The sequence below is a fragment of the Anopheles gambiae genome, chromosome 3 (genome assembly GCF_943734735.2).
Source record: "Anopheles gambiae chromosome 3, idAnoGambNW_F1_1, whole genome shotgun sequence".
NCBI lineage: Eukaryota > Metazoa > Arthropoda > Insecta > Diptera > Culicidae > Anopheles > Anopheles gambiae.
In genome coordinates, this window is record NC_064602.1 from 41,683,994 (window position 1) to 41,701,029 (window position 17,036).

General features: G+C 44.6%; 1 protein-coding gene across 18 annotated transcripts in view; it reads left to right on the forward strand.

The window, feature by feature from the left end:
* LOC1279145 (sodium bicarbonate cotransporter 3) overlaps positions 1–17,036 on the forward strand; it is a 37,060-nt gene that overhangs the window by 3,240 nt on the left and 16,784 nt on the right. For 8 of the 18 annotated variants that reach the window (XM_061657967.1, XM_061657961.1, XM_061657968.1 and 5 more), the window contains exon 1: positions 9,244–10,478. The exons of 2 other annotated variants lie outside the window; for them this stretch is intronic. In XM_061657967.1, the coding sequence (XP_061513951.1) occupies positions 10,441–10,478 (38 nt within the window). In that variant the 5' untranslated portion in view covers positions 9,244–10,440. Of the gene's footprint in view, positions 1–8,693; positions 10,479–14,733; positions 15,522–17,036 lie in introns of those variants that run through there. 8 more of the 18 variants (XM_061657966.1, XM_061657974.1, XM_061657976.1 and 5 more) reach the window with 6 other exon arrangements.

A 17,036-nucleotide genomic window follows, 5' to 3' on the forward strand; every position in this document is an offset into this window, starting at 1 on the left:
AGGACATCTCGTCTCATAACGTAAATGTCTCGCCATACATTTAGCAGCACGTCGTGTGCTGATAAGGGCTTAGGGTAATGAGAGAAGTTGAACAGAGAGTGGGAACCATTCCACGCTTGCCGTGAGCGTACCTTCTCGGGTTATGCTAATCGATGGCATCATAAAATGTATCAACTATTCTGAAGCACCAAAGTTCTCCTATAGCAGCCTGAAGTGCGTTCAATCGAGCACAACACCAAACAGCTTGTTAGATTGCCGTATGCAGCTATGCAGAAGATGAAGCTTTTACTAATAGTTGATGTTGTGCAACAGCCAACAAAAAGTCGGACATGGAAATGATGGCAATCAGCTGCTGCAAGTGCCGCTTTGCAAGGCAGATGAAAATGTATTACAATGCACCTCCATTGTCCGATGTAAATTGTCTGTGTCTAACTCGCGTTTTCTTCCATTTAACAGGCTTCAATCTATGATAATCGCGAAAGACAATAGGACGGATATTTTTAGTTTAGGGTTTCTGTCCTACCATTTCCAATTTCACGTTTTTGCTTTATTCTAATAGCTTTCAGATTAGGAGATTATTCAGGTTATTTACAGAACAACAAAACTTACTGCGCTTTTGAAAGGAAGAAAACGCTGCTCAAATAATGGCTAATCGCAGTGTTTGCATATATCTTTAAGATTATTATCGATTTGGTCCTCATTTGTATAGACATCATTCGTGGCGAATTGTTTCTAGACGGTAAATTACCTCTTCTAGCTTTGAGAAAGATGTAACAGTCAGATATCAGTGTGATGGCTTGTCGAACAAATACGTTATCTATATATCTTATAAACGCATGAATCACCATCCACGTGTTATATATCTTGTGTCAATCCATAAAACATAAAAGACCCAACCATGTCGGGCATTGTAATAAAAGCGCTGCAAAAGTAATATTGCGTCTGAATCGCCTGAAACAAATTCCAATGTAATATTCCCGATTTACTAGCTTTAATATTGATTGAGCTTTAATATCCTCCAATGATACTGTCATTCATACCGAGAAATCTCAGTGCAAAGCCACAGCAAAGCAGAGCGTGAATAGGACACAAAGAAAAAGATCTCACCCCGTACAACCGATAACTACTTCTGCACCTTTTCGCTGCGATGCACTCGTCCTTCTTAGAGATATCGTCCGTCACTCACCGTCCCATCTTGACAACAGCGCCTGGAGTGTCTTAACGAGCTAATATTTGCACACAGAAACAGCACAACACAAAGAAAAGCAAGATGCTGCACACAGCCGTACCGCACCCGAAAGATGAAAGATGCTCCCCGGTTCTCGACCCTAGTCCACAACAGATTCCAACCACTCGACGACAGCGGGAGGTCAAGCAAATCTATTTTCGGTTTTGCTTTCCCTTTGCCTAACCTTTCCGTCACCGGCGGACCTATAGCAGCTCCGGCGTATAGTATAATATAGTTCTCTTCATCAGCATCAACATCATCAACTTCCCACTTTCGCAGCTCCGCACTGTTTGACTAACCGTTTGACCATCTTCCGTCCATGGACACACACCGACGAACAGCAAAGACGACGTCCTTCGTGCGACAAACAATCGGCACACGACCCCAACGCGCTGCGGAGTTATGCTGGAACCCGAACGCATAACTCTAGCCCGGTCCCCGTGGCCCATGTCTATGTTATTCTTTTGCTCATGCTCTAGCACAAACATACGTCTTGTATCTCCTTCCGCCCACCACGCATCTCTCACCCAGCGGTACAGCTGCCTTTCGAGAGAAATCTTTAATACGATTTTTCATTCCATTTCCTCGAGCTATCGTCCAAACTATTGCTTTTTCTTCGTTCTTTTTTCCAACCATTGGATGTTTGGTGAAGCATCATGATGGTTATTCATTCGGGCCCATGGTGTCGGCATAGGATGCCCAAGGTGCTGTATGCGTGATTGCGTGACCATCGTTGTGACCTTCCTGTCACATGAGGACCGGAGAGTTTCTGTTGGTTCACGACACTGGTTGACAGATAAGAAGGCGCCCGTGCTATCATAAATAAATTCATGCTCTCGGTTAACATTAATCGGGTTGCATTGGGTCCGCAAACACTTGGTCACTTGATGTTGGGTGCAATGCTGGCCCGGGGTTCAACAGTTGATTAAGTTGTATTTGCTTTGCGCATTTGCTCATGATAACAAACGATGCAGCAATATGCACGGCCACATATTGTCTCATCAAACTGAACTAGATTACACGATACGATGACCTTAAATCAGGCTGTGCTAAGCTGTACGTGCACCATCAAGTGTACAGCTTGTGTGTGTGTTGTCTCTCCATTATAAACCATTCAATATCGGCTGCATTATGAGACACACTTAACACTCAGCAATGTTGATGGGGTGGAAATGGTGTCACTGATTACTTATTTTTTATGGTACTTCGCGTATTTTTCATCTCGCTATACACCTTTCGCTTTAGCAACGGGTCACTGCATGCTACGCAGGATTGCGTTTAATTGAAGGGTTATTAAAAAATAACTCTCCCACCATGGCTTTAACCACAGCGTGTGTAATCCACCATCAAGCAAAGGCAACAACAACACCGTAGCATAAGCTTCAGTATGATTTAAAACGATAGCTGAGCGGTGTGACACGTTCCTTTGCCTTACCTTGATGGCTTTGCGGGCAGATTTCACGTGACCGACTGGTGGGAAAAAAATGGTAGCCGAACGGAACGGTAACGCAGTGCTGATAAAACATTCAGCAGATCGATCGAGTGGTCAATTTAGCTGTCCGATAGGCTATTTTAAGCATGCTTTATGCTCACTGCTGTGAGCCATAAGTCAGTACAGCTCAACACGTTCAATTTGACATAGATAGTGATTGGACTAGTAGGATATCTATCTTTGCTTATCTGTTACAATCAATTAAATTATTCTTTTTACCAAGTTTACTCAATTAACTACCGGCGACATTGTTTCTCTAAAGCATCGTAAAGTTGGGAAGGCCAAGGTTTGATATTCACAACCAGATAACGTGATAAAGTGACGGCCCAGCCGTACAGAGCGAAATTCTATTGAAAAATAGCTCCAATTATAGCACACGCCTCGAGCCATTAAAGTGTCTAGCGGCACAGATCGTTTCCAGTTCGTCTAATCATATCTTGCCCGTAAGGTTTGCATTAAAATGAACTCCAATTAGATCACACCTCCAGACGCGCTCACGGAGCGGTCACCTTCACCAGCGGCGAAGTTTTGCCTAACCTCGCGGCATACAGAATCTATGCGCGGCCGGCGAATGTCTACCTACGCCCGCAAGATTTGCCCTTTCGCATATATTTGGTGACCCACGCACAACGGTACACATACTCGCGCACTCGCGAATACAGGCTCGTGGGGCCAATTTTGCTGAATGAAAGTTTAATTAACTCGGCCCGTCTATGAGAAGCTGCTGGAGTGAACGGAAAGATTGCCCTAGATTAGAGCACAACCCGAGACGTGTTGATCCGTCTGGTACCGAGGAGGATACGCAAGATTTGCGTACGTTGGGCTATGCAAATTGCGGTGACTCTATCATATGTGACCAGCGGGACACATGCACACACTCCGCTTACCGTACTAGAAATAGAACTGTGGATTTGAATATGAAGAGCAATCATGTGTGCCTTCTTGAATGGGCGCGTTTGGTTCGTCTTGAGCGGTACATCGGTTCATCTCACTGTATGCACGGTTTGGCACCCGCAAGTCCCCCGTTAAGCCCGTAGTACTTCAGAACGATATCTTTTGTTCGAAGAGTTACATCTTACCCCGTATAGTCACGGCCACGGTAAGCTTCTTTTCCGTGATGACACTGCAACGAAACAGGGACACACATCACGGTGCCGTGGTACTATTGAGCGTGATGCACCTAACCGTACATGGCGCAATACAGTCCTTGAAGCGATTGAATAGATGCGCTTTTCAAGGATAAAGGCCACAAGTCATTCGTGTTCAAGAGGGATAAGGGTAAACCAGCTCGGCGCATCGCTTGTCACTTGTGCCATAAAGCTTCTTTTTTTGTGAGTGTATGCTGAAATGAACAAAGTGGTCGTATTATTGGGATTATTAGCGATATAACTCTTCGTGCATACATCATGTAATAAATATTCACATTTATTGCATTCTACTCATTGTTAAAACAATAATAATTCTAGTGATAGCTATCTTCAATGTCCTTTTTTACTCTTGACACTTAATCTGTGACAATTTTGTATTTTCGATCCTTTATGACACGACGCTCAATGTTAGTAACTCATATTTTAATGTCATAACTGAGGGACACTTTTCTTAAAACAACTACATTATTACAGCACACTTTTTCTGTCACTCAAACCACTAGTCCACTTGACTTTATATACCCGAGAAAGTGTGCTGATGTCTTGCAATTGAACCACGACCAATCGTTAAATTATGTTACAAAGAATCCTGAATCGAGTGTGAAAACTGTTGAAGCTAATGTGACGAATGCATCAATTGAAAAGGAAAAATAACTTGGATGTTTTAGAGATTCTTGTTAATCTTTGCACCTATAAAAAAAATGTATCTACTCACTCACTTTTCGCTCACTTTTCGTAATCTTTACTGCTTCCTTTACTAAACTACAAGCAAATGGTCAAAACATATGTCATCTTACAATTCTCAATTCTCTTAGATCCTTTAACTATCTTTCTCGTAACCTCCCATATCCTTAGCACATGGCACAGCTAATTTACGTAATTGTTAAGTTATGACTAACAATTTAGTTAAGTTAGGACTAAAAGTATTATCTAACCTTAAGACAGGCAACGAGATCAACGAGATTAAATAAACGAGACTTAAATGAAATGAGATCAACGATGAGATTAAATCAAATGAGAAATCAACGAACCCAATAACTGTGCTTCCTTTTCTTGTATCAAAGTCGTTAAAAATAAAAAAAAATCATGCTAAATCGCATGCGTAAGTGTTGACAGTGCAAAGGGAACATAAGAACAACAACTACGTGTACTTGGCAGGTGCAGGTTTTATAAGCGATATTATGCTGTGGCAACAATAATTATGTTTTTGTTCCATGTTAGCAATATAAAAAGAACATGCCGTCTACTGTGTGTAATCTTGGTATGTAGAAATTGCTAGTAAAACGTAGCACGTAAAACGTATAACATTTATTTATCTGTAACAATTTTATATCGTTTCATTGCATAAATTATTCATTGTTTTGCATTTATGATTTACAATTCATTTGCAAAAGAAGGTTTTTATCATTGTTTTTCACACACAGTACAGATGATGAATTACACGAATAGTACACTTTTCCTAGCGCATTCGCTACGTATTAGCTAACCAGTGGCTGCATATGATGGGCAGGTTTATTGATTTTATTTGCATTTGACGGGTTTCATACTGCCATACGCTTGAGTGCGCTCATTAAATCGATTGCTTCTGACGTTTTGGTCTACACACACAGTGGCTCTCTTTTCATGTGACAACTAACAAGTAATAACCGATTACCATGAAGAAAAAACCTCCATCCCAATAAGATGGAATTTTGATAAGAATTATATTTATAGCATTCTCCCAAATAATGCGGTACGTCACCCGCTGCTTTATTTACACAAAAATCTTCTATTTGCCGCCAAAGAATACTGTTTACCGATTGAAATCGCTCATCAACTCCAAATGAGTATGTGTGTGTATGGTTTTTTTCGTTAATCAATCTCAAAATGTGATGATGCTGATGACGATGATGGTAGTGGTAAAGTATACACCAAACCACCCACACCAATATTTCCTTCGATGAGTGTTATTTGCTTTGTTTATAATAAACTTCCCTCCAACTGTTTCATTCCCATCTCGCTCATCGGGTAAGTAATGGGAAAAATGGGAAATTTTTTAAAGAACATTCACCCTCCCGCGTGCCTCCTCGCAGGCAGCTGAAATTAATTACACCAAACACAACGAGTTTCGATACCAGCGTCAGCCACATTCTATCAATTTTCGGTAGTAAAGCTCTACTGTGTTATGCCTTCATATTCAGCTCACGTGGAAAAGCCCGCTAGAGCCGAGGTGAACACTTGTTCCCAACAGCACAATCTGAAGGTGTATGATTTGCTTATTAGCTCTGGCGCTTACGGGCGCGAGTTTAACGGAGGAAGAGGATGTTTAATTATTCGATTAAACCCTAAGCGTGAAATAAGTAAAGCCTCCCGGGGAACCCGTAATAATGTCATTGTTGTTTGGCATCACAATGCAAGGTAAAAGGGCGCTACATAGGGGTACATTTTCCAGCGTGGGATAATGCGGATTCCATACGATGCTTCTGCTTCTATCGCGTTAAACACTTTGATAAGGCTTCTCGAAGTTGATAATGGTATAATTTAATGAATAACTTTTTTTACATTACCTAACTTCAACCATTGAGTAAAATTTTTCACTGGCACAGCGCTTTTAAATGATAGAAAAGGGATCGATAATTGTATCCATACCTTTCATCCGGCTGTTAATTATGGTAATATCGGCAAGCATGAATAATAGATCTGATAGACATTTTAATTGCCTCCTGCTTTCAGTAAAACACGTGTACCGTTTCCAAGTGGCTTCCCCACTAATAGGATGCCACTTTTTTATTGATTTTACCAAACCTCGTCGACATTATCCTAAATGGGCAACAATTTCCCTGTAACTATCAGCTCATTCATCCGTCTAATTTTCGTATTCCGCAGTAAGCGAGCGATGCGGCATAGCCCAGAAGTCTAAAAGATGAAAAACTATTTCCACCTTTATTCGTATACACACACATACCATAGTCGTAGCATTTTTTGTTGTTAACCAGCCAACGTTGCTATCCGTGTCACCCTGTACTTTCTTCGGCTTCGGCCATATGATTCGTTGCGCGGTAACACTCACACAGCTATACACACCACTATCTATCGCACCCACAATCGCTACGGAACAGTGGAAGGGTGCGTATGTAGAGCTGTAGGTATGTGGTGTTAGTAGCTTCACCCCCTTTTTCCACACTCGCTGTAGGGGCGCTCTCAATACTGCTGATGGAATGAAAATTGTAGCATAAATGCTGCGATGCTAAGGATTGGGCACGTAGCAACAGTGAGAGATGAATTTAGCTTTCATTGCGCGACAATTTTTTTGTTTGATGTTCAAAACATTTTTGCAAAAATATATTTTAGCTTAAAAGCTCTCAGCTGATAATTTTGATAGCTATTAAATATTTTAGAAGCAAAAAAAAACAAAAAAAAAACAAAAAAATTAACAATTCACAACACAGTTATAGTTACGGTCCTAAGGATTTTATTGTAAATCGAACTGCAGTTTTGCAAACATTTAGGCCAGCTGAGGTATTTGTTAGTTAAAATCATTTAATTTCCTAACAAAAAGATGAACAGGCCGTAAAACAGCCTCTGCCAGTAAATCAGCCATCGTCCATCGCTATACTTTTATGGATGCTACATTGTCCACCATAATTATATAAATAATCGCGTTTTTGCCGATATAGTTGGATAAATCAAATTAAGATGTTTGAAGTAAACAACGTGAATGACGTTTGTTACGGATTGAAAAAAATACTAGATAAATTTACTGAGTTTAAAACGCTTAGGTTAAACTTGTGTATATATCGTTATTCTGTGGTTGAGATTTTGATCTTGTTTTATTAGCTTTTTCTTTATTTTTGCTGTTTGCAAAGTATATTATGCGTTTCACATGGTGTTTGCTCCTATAAGCCATCGTTATTTATTATATTTCTGGTTTGATGAGTTCATGAATCGTTGATGTTGTATGAAATTATTTCTAACTTATTTGTGTAAACAACATCCATACTTATTTTAATATATATTGTATGTATAATTCTCTACGTAAGTGAATCTAAAAAAAAACTTCAAAATATTGTTTCATCGTGATTTTAGGGGTATTTCATGGCAATCATCATCGCTATTAGATTTCTTAGTGGCAAATTTATAAAATCTTATCACAGAGTATTATGTAAATATTTTAAATATTAGAGATATTATTTTAAATGCTGACTACCATTGTGAGACTACCACTAAATTCCAGACTACTCCAAACCTAGTTTAGTAAGTATTGCTTTATTTTAATAGCTTATTGCATTTCTTAGCCCAGAAATGTGTTTATAATTAGTTTGTTTTCATTAACATAATAAACAAAACTTTTGTAATACAATATATTATCATGCATATTAAACACAAAAACTATTTTATGAATAAAAATGAACATATCTGCATAAATTAACACTGTGCAATTCTTCACGCATGACAAAAACCGTCGCTTACTGTAGTACCAACACAAACGCACAGTTGTTGCCACCGTGTTGACCATGCGCCGGCACTGTTCCAGTGCTAGCTAGCTACCGCTGTCGCTCTGGTACACATCAACAAACCAGCCACCCTAATCTCCCAATGTCCTCCGACTTCCCTTTCGGCGCAGACGCCGATATCGGCCCGTCTCGTCAGCGGGTTGCCCCCTGGTTCGTATGACGCTCCCGATTGCACTACTACTGCCGGCAACAACAAACGTCCCGCGCGGCTGTGCTGTCCGGATCGAGCTGGTACGGCAAGCGGTGGGTAGGCAGGCGCAGCGAAACCACGCCAGACAGCAGTAGCAGCAGCATAAAGAAACGCAAAGCGAGCGGCAGTTCGGATACACATCGACGCACATGGCATCGGGACCGCAGTCGAGAGTAACGTTTCGTACGTACGAGGCGGTTTTCGTTCAGCAGTACCGTGCGCGACATTCGGAATGCGCGTTGGTCGTCTGCGCGACCCGTTGACTCGCGAAACGTAGGGCAGAAGCTACACATCTTTCACCAGCAGTGGGATAGGCAAACAAACAAAATCGCGTGAAAATTTCGTCCAATTTTCAATTCCGGGCTGGGAAAACTTAGCCGTGTGAAAGCCCAGTGCAGCACGAAACTGGGCGAGCTAGTTCTTAAACCATACGCCCCGTGTCAGACCGTGTCGCGTGTGAAGCGCAGTGATAGTTTGTGTGTGACCCATTGCACGAATTTTCTTTTACCTGGTGGTGGAAAATTTGTTCTAGGATCGTCTGCAAAAGTCCAGCACACAATGTGGGCACGTACGCTGCGAATCATACAGTCGTGGCGGTGACGGCGGAACTTTGTCCATTAAAACTCGTCTACCTTCGCCAATCCCGGTCTCTGTCTGTGCCGGATTTTCTTTGTGTGTTTGTCTGTGTATGTATGTGTGCGTTAATATTGAGGAAAATTCCCTCAGGATAAGGCAAACAGTACCTCGAAATGTTCTGCAGGAAAAACGCAGGTTTGAAAAAATTCCACGACGTTCTGGCGAGGGGCCGCACCGTTTGGCTTTCTTTTTGTCCCACATCCGTTTAGTGCATCAAACGTGTTCTTCCACAATTTGCTTTCGTCGCGGCTTTGATGTCTTCCATTTTGGAAGACAATTTCCTCTCACCATCTTCTCGGTGAAAGAAAATACATTTCAATTTTATGCGTACATCGGGCAAGGCTCAGCAATTTATGGTTCTACCGTTTCTTTTTGTGCCCGCCCGCGTGACGGTGTTTTAGTGAAAGTGGTTTTTAATGCGTGATAAAAGTGCAAAAAGTCAATTTACATCGTAAGTGAGTTTTTCAAAGTCCAAGCCGGAAAGCAGCATTTTGCCCAACAACTTCAAGTGGGGCTTCCAAGTGGAGTAGGCTTTTATGCACCCGTTACAACCAATGCCCAACGGCGGGGCGCGTTAACGTCCGAAGGTCAGCAACAGCAGGAAGACAAAGTTGCTCCCAGTAATGATAGTGATAAGCTAATTGTGCTAGTGTTCGAGTGCGCTTGAAGAAAGAAAACTAAACACACACTCGTTCACACCCCCACATACACGCAGTCTCAGCTGAGAAGCCAAAATCAGCGCAAGTGTCCTTGCAAGGCATCCTTCAATTATAATCAAGTCAAATGGATACAAATCGCTAGCATCTAACAGCTCGCTAGCTCGTGCTACGAATTACTGACCTCATGCCCCACCGTCTTCCGCTCCCGGGCCTTCTGGGCGCAGTTCATCGATTTTTGTGTGCTGCTGCTCGGCTGCACGGCGGCTCCCAACTGGTACAAATCCCATCAACAGCGTATATATGTGTGTGTCCGTGTGTGGATAAATGTTTGTTCACTGTGGTCCAAGCAGTGCCCGCTACGCCTCGCCGGTTCCGTTAAGGCATCTGTTAGCGGCTGGTAAAAGCTGGACCGAGCTTTATAAACTTGCATAAAAATTCCACTTCAGATTGAACCTACCGAAAAGGTAGCGGTTGGAAGTGTACCGGTCAAGCACCGTTACGATTGAACGATTTGATTGCCGGGCTCCAATTGCTGGAGCGAGTGGAGTTTTGCAGATTTTAAACCACCGCAAAGTAATACAAGTTTAACAAAACATGAAGGACACCGCCAACCGGCGCTATCGTTCGCAACGGTAAGTTGACTACGTGGAAAGGAAGCAACAACAAGCATTAGCTTTCCGAGGGCTAACAAAAAAGTCCCATTCAGTCCCTACTGACTCATAGGGGAGGAAAACTGTTATCAATATTTATGGTGAAGAAATGAAGAAAGAAAAAAACAAACACACACATATTTGTTCTGTCCCGCGTTATCTCGCATTACGGTTCTAGCGCAAGGGCTCTCGATTAACCTTTTCTAACCCTGCAGTTCCTGCTAATATTATTGTTATACGTATATATGAGGTGAGATTTCTTGGAAGGGTTTGCGAAACGGGATAAGCAAAGACACCTTTCTACCCACCCCAAAAAGGTCCAGTTAATGTTAAGGGCTGCCACCAGAAACCCTAGTTTTTTGGAAGTGTCGTAAGATTGAATCATACTTTCTTATGATTGGGTCGGTATTCGTAGCCTATCATTAATAATTTATCAGGCAAAATACCTTGTACTTTTAACATCCGTCCTCAAAATTAATCCCAACCGTTGATCTGATCCAACCGTCACATCTTCCATCCAAGGTCATGTTCACCTTGCCAATTCCACTGCAGCTTTAACGATCTGCGTCCTAGCAAAAACGACTCCGATCAACCACGCAGATGTATGAGTGGTTGACCCTCACCCCAAAAAAGCGGAATCGATCAACCCCAAACCCCACGAAAGCAAACATTTTCTTCCGTGCCAACAAAAATCACGCCAGCACTTCCCGCAAGTCGCTGATCATGTTCATGGTGTTTGGGGCAAAATTCATACGACCCGGTCGCAAAGATAAGAGCACTTGAATGGCGATCGGCTGTGTGAGCGTTGCAGAGAAGTAAGCGCAAGGGATCATAGTTGCGTGTCACTAAAAAGAAACACACACACAGACTCACACATCAAAGAAGAACTGCATCATCGCAGCGAATTAAGGTGACGGTCGGTAATGAGATCAAGATCAGGCGGCGTACGGCAAACACGATCGACCGCACGCAATCTCCCGCCACCCGTGAGAAAGGAGATACCGTCTCGCACCGTTCCGGCAGCAAAACACCGAAGAGGGGGAAAAAATAGCTTGCACTGTGGATGAGCAATCGCTTGTGTTTGTGTTGGCCCTGGTCAGGACGGTCGCATAGGTCTGATATTACATCCCGTGTCCATGAACGTTGGTGGTACGCTCCCGCATCGTTGGCTCGGCGATGGTTTCTTTTATTGCTTCTCTCCGTTTTCTTTCCATCTCGCCTCTGTCCGTGTTGGGTGCATTTACCCGCGGCTGTTGCGAGGGAAAGCTGGCACTGGGGCGACGGCACGATGCACACACGCATTTGCATTTTGCGTGTGCGAAACGATTGATTGCACGTAGGTGCAATTGCAGCGCGGCTAGTATTTACATGCGGCCAGATCTGCTAATGAGCTTCTGCAAAATATGGCAAAAGATGGTTTCCATATTAGTACCCATAATCGATGCTAAATGCATCTCATCAACGTTCAGCTTTTATGTGGGTTTGCGTGTGTGTGTGTGGTATTGGCCAAAAAATCGTTAAAATTTAATTTCCTTCCCAGTCAGTCAGTTCGGTGTCACGGAAAGCCGGTACAAAGAGAGCCTTCTCCCCTTCCCCGATTCGCGAGTTGCTTCACACACGACCCGATTAGCGGCGGGGTAATAAAAAAGAACACTTATTATTCTTCACGTACCGTCGCGCCTAATGTTTACCGACCGACACAGCACAAAGCTCACGGGAGCTATTAATTGGGTGCGTTATAAACGGCTGAGAGTGTTGCAAGACCGCTTCAGCTGAGACGAGCAACTCTTCTCTTTATCAATTAAATAAAGAAACCCGTACCAGCGGTATCGATGCACTTGTGTCAGTCGCCGAAGAAAGTCCAGGGGATTCTCTTTTCTAACAACGTGGAAAAATGCACAGCACCTATCCGTGCTTATCTCTAAGTGTTCGAGCGGATAGCGTGCTTCCGTGCGGCCCGCAAGCACTGTTGAATCAATCGCTACAAAGTCTTCCGAAACGTGCTCGGGAATATTCGAGCACCAGCACTGTGGCTAGGCACCGCTGTGGACCGTTGGCCGTGTGCTTTCCCGTTCACTCGAACCAATCGCCGAACGCCGGGCAAGTTCGAACGGCAATAGGCCGCCGGTGCCGTGATTAGCATTCCGGTCAGACCCCTGCCGGTCGCCGGTTGAGCTTATAAGCTAATGATATTAGTCGCTTTTTGCCGTGCGCTAGTAGTGGACGGAAATTGTCGATCGTTCTCTGCATTCGGGCTGTCGGCTTTACTATGCTGACTGACCTGTTGAGGGAATCTCGGCGAACGTTCCACACCCGCGTTGGCCCTGTTCCAACGCGCACAACTGATTGAGAAGCGCTCTTTTGGGCCATTTCGATGCAGTCGGGAAATTTGCTTCCGTTGCAAATGGAATCTAACACACGCGCGTGAAGCTAACATCTGGAACACATGCACATCGGTTCGGGCTCTTTATTTCTTGCACAGACTGGGGTCGACAGCCCGACCTCACCGAAGGGTCAGTGAACCAATAAAACATCCGCTAGAACCGTCTCTTTCTCTCTGTGTCTCCCTCAGAAACGCATTGTCTAGAAGGCAAAGCAGCCAGTCATCAAACACCAACGCCCTTTCGGTTTCCTTGTTGCGGTACGGTATCGTTGCCATTCCCAACATCAAATAGAATCAAATAGACACATGCATACGGAGAGGGCGCCAGTCTCCGTATGCATGTGTTTGTGCTGTTTCGCCATTCTTTCGTTTCACTTCCGTCCGTTGTTTGAGTTGATATAAAAAAAACGAAACCATCCAAGATGCAAATACAGTGACGCGCGTTGACAGCAACAAATTATGCCAGCTTGCTGCAGCAACCATCGTGCCTGGGGATCAGATTCGTGCGAGGAAATGCGAGATAATCGAAGGAAGTGTAAACAATCCATGCCACCACGCATCCCATATCGTCCGCCCGTCCGGCGTGTTCGAGTGAGACATGTTTCTTTCACCCAGCGCCAAGGGACATTGCTGCGCCAAGGTTCAAGTGAAACCATTCACATTTTACACCGCGCATCGATTGCGTACCCGATCCATTCCCGACGACAGTGTGTGACTGCATCAACAAGCAAACAAACCGGCCTATGAAAGTAGTTCTTTCATGGGGAGTCTATTTTTCGTTTCGTTTCGTTCGTTTGCTCTACCCAATGTTGACCCACTTTCGGGCAGACTTGGAACACTTGGAACTGGGGCAAGGTTTACCGGAAGCGTGCGCAGTATTACTTTTGTGGCTACCTGCAGGTCCTGCGAATAGTGGTCATCTTAAACCAGAAGGTATCCGGTACTGCTTGAGCGTACTTCGGCACGAAATCATACACCGTCTGGTACAAGATACCACCCATAGACCACAGAAGGTTACGGGCTGACTACCAGAAAATTGGCATTGACTTACATATGTATATGTCACGCGGGTGGAGCACTGGTTCGCATAACTGGTTTTACAACCTGCCACCTTTCTGGCGCCATTCAAATGGTGGACCAAAACAGGCCGTTCGCGGACGACTTCAACATTTTCGATCGCATACCGAATGACGCAAATCGTCTGGTTCCCAATATCATCCGAAACGGCAAAATTCATGTAAAATCGTTTCGACGATTTTTGGAAGGAACCTGTTTTTGTTGGAGACATTCAACGTGGGGGAAAGCCCTTCGCAAGCTGGATGAATCTCGATTGAACTGGAGTTTCGAAGATCGCTCAACAAAAAGACCTTGTTGTGGAACGGGGGGGGGGGGGGGGGCGATTCTTAATTCGCCAACGATCAGCTCCAATAACCAGCTGTGTGCACCACCACCACACCCCGCTCGGCAATGTGTATGGTAATGATCGATCATTAGCGACGTTAGCAAATGATGGCCGTTCCCATAGCGCGGAACAATTGTACAAAGGCCTCTCTGGATCGTTTTTGTATGGATCGCTACCATTCAAGTACGTGTGCTTTGTGCTTGTGTGTTTGATTTATGCTACCTCGCTGACTGGTGGGCGCAGAACGGCGTGTAATGTTTACCCGCCATGCAGTTCGACGAACGATCGCACGGAAGAACATCCGAACCGTTCTTGGTTGATCTTTTCTAATCAAATCACCCACCAACCCTGCTAATCGTAGCTCGCTTCCTACTACAGCAGCCCCGATGCGATTCCTCATCTCGCCGCGGACGGCTGATAACTGGCCGCACGCAATGCCGGCCCGATGACACACGTCGACCGTACTTCACGGCTACGCGTGCTACTCGACCTACTCGAGCCTCTCTGGCCCGGGGAAATCTCTGTAGTTTGCCGCTAGACCCCGACCGAGACGGTGGGCGCGCTATCTCGGCGCTGTTGGTGTGTGCGGGTAGCATTTCTTCCGCAGAATCTGTGGACACGGAGAAAACAAGGAAGGAAGTTTTGTACCACCCCACGGGACAGTGTCGCGTGAGTGCTGTAAAGTGATAAGAGCTACTGAGAGCTGTAAACCGACGGTCTGTTGTGTGTTGTGCAGAACAAAATTCGGGTGCGATCTGCAGACGACGGCAACGACGTCACAATGGTGATGTAAAGCGGTGGTTAAGCGATATATAATATCCCCTCGGCTACCATCGAGCCTCTGGTACCCCATCTTTCGGTGGTCATCTGGCTCTCTGGCTACGAGCAGTATATTTAAAGCCTCGACCGTACCCGGAGGTGACGACAATAGTCCGCTCTGCTAGCCTGCAGCACTTGGGAGCATCAGCTTGACGAGAACAGGGCCACTGTAGTGATCGTCTCGTGATTGTGCCAGCCGTACCGTAAGTGCAGTTCCGAGTGATCTAGTGAGCTGTATACCACATCATCTGCGGAGTGGCCAGGCACCTTCTGAGTGATCCAGTGTGGTGTTATAGAGTTACCGAAACAATTCCGATTTGTATGTGCGTGTATACGTGTTTGTGTTTATTTAGTGCCTTGAACATCCTTGCCTGGCAGTAGTCACAATGAAGAAAATCGACACCATGGAGCTGCAGGAAAGGTAGCAAAAACGTACCGATCATTTACTCACATTCAGCACAGAAACAACCACAGCGCTCTAGCATTATTTCGTCTCTGCCGTGACGTGAATCACCCAGCCGGATTACGCGCGCGATTACAATGACCCGCCATAAAGAGGCCCGAGTTTCGCCGTAGTGCCGTAGATCATGCTCTTATCAGCCTGGCTTAATCAATCACATTCCTCTATCCCGTGCGGAAACAGCTATTAGTGCACGAGAACAGCAGGGGGGGAAATCGAACCCGGCTCGCTTTAATTGGATCTTTGCTCCAATCTGATTGGCAGTTGTTAAAATCGAAGCACAATTCGAATCTTGGCCTGATATTATCAGGCAGAGAGAGCTAACAGCCAGTTATTTGGAACCGTTTTTTAATCGCCCTGGTAAAAGCCACCTGAAATTGACAGCGAGTTGTATCCATTGAGATTAATTGCTGAGAACAGTGCTGGGAACAGTGAAGGGTGCGTGAAACGGGAACAGCACTTGGTAGCACACCTGGCGCCAATCCCAGGTCCGTGTGTGTGTGTGTCTGTTTATTTGCCCGATTTACAGCACCGCGAACATTACACGTTTGCTCATTGCAGCTGTAAACCTCCTCGTCCCTCTAATCACACCTCCACCCACCTCACTATCCGCAAAGTGCCTTCGTATCACACGTTGTCACTGAATTGCTCTGGATAAACATTTGCTAGAAAACAACTTTATTGCTTCGCTGCGCGGTCCCTGCGCCCATCCTAGTATCTCGCGAGTGACAACTTCTGATCATCGGCTTACGACAAGATCCCTCAACATCAGCAGCAACAACACCTTTATCTAATGCATTCGTTCGCATGCATTGCAAGACAGAGAAGTGTCTCGAGCTGGCGACGAACCCCAGCTAGCGACAGATCAAGAGAGATGGCAACCGTAGTTTGACACCATGGCAAATTGTAAGGAGCAAATCTCCTTTCAAGCTTTAGTGGAGTTTGTGAAAATTATTGCCCATCGTTATGATGTGTGGTGGGTTGCGCATTATCTGGCGAATTGCATCGGTTGTGATAAGCACGGAAGCTCAGGCCGAGGCTATGATTTATACGTTCGCAAATACAGTCGGGCGGATGGGGGCTTTAGACGATTTTTAATAAACAAGTTCATAAAACGCTTGCGCTGACGTTGGGCCGAGAGGAAACAACAAAGCAGCGGACAAATAAGGGACCGGCAAACGTGTGCCGGTAACTTTACGACCGGATGGGAGTGGAAAATAATTTTGCATTATTTAAAATACCTTTCCCACCGGTTTATGCATATGGCGCTGTAATGGAATGTTACTCATTAATACCGTGACAAATTCCGGTTCGATACGAATTTTTGCATTTCGCCTATCAATCGCAACCCTTCAGATCAGTCTCGTTTGCATTTGATTTACGATAGCGGTGTCTACGGTTTGTAGTGCTGTAAACCGACACCTTCGTTGAATTGCTTCAAGGTCCAACACACTTCCGATTCGATCGTTTTGCATA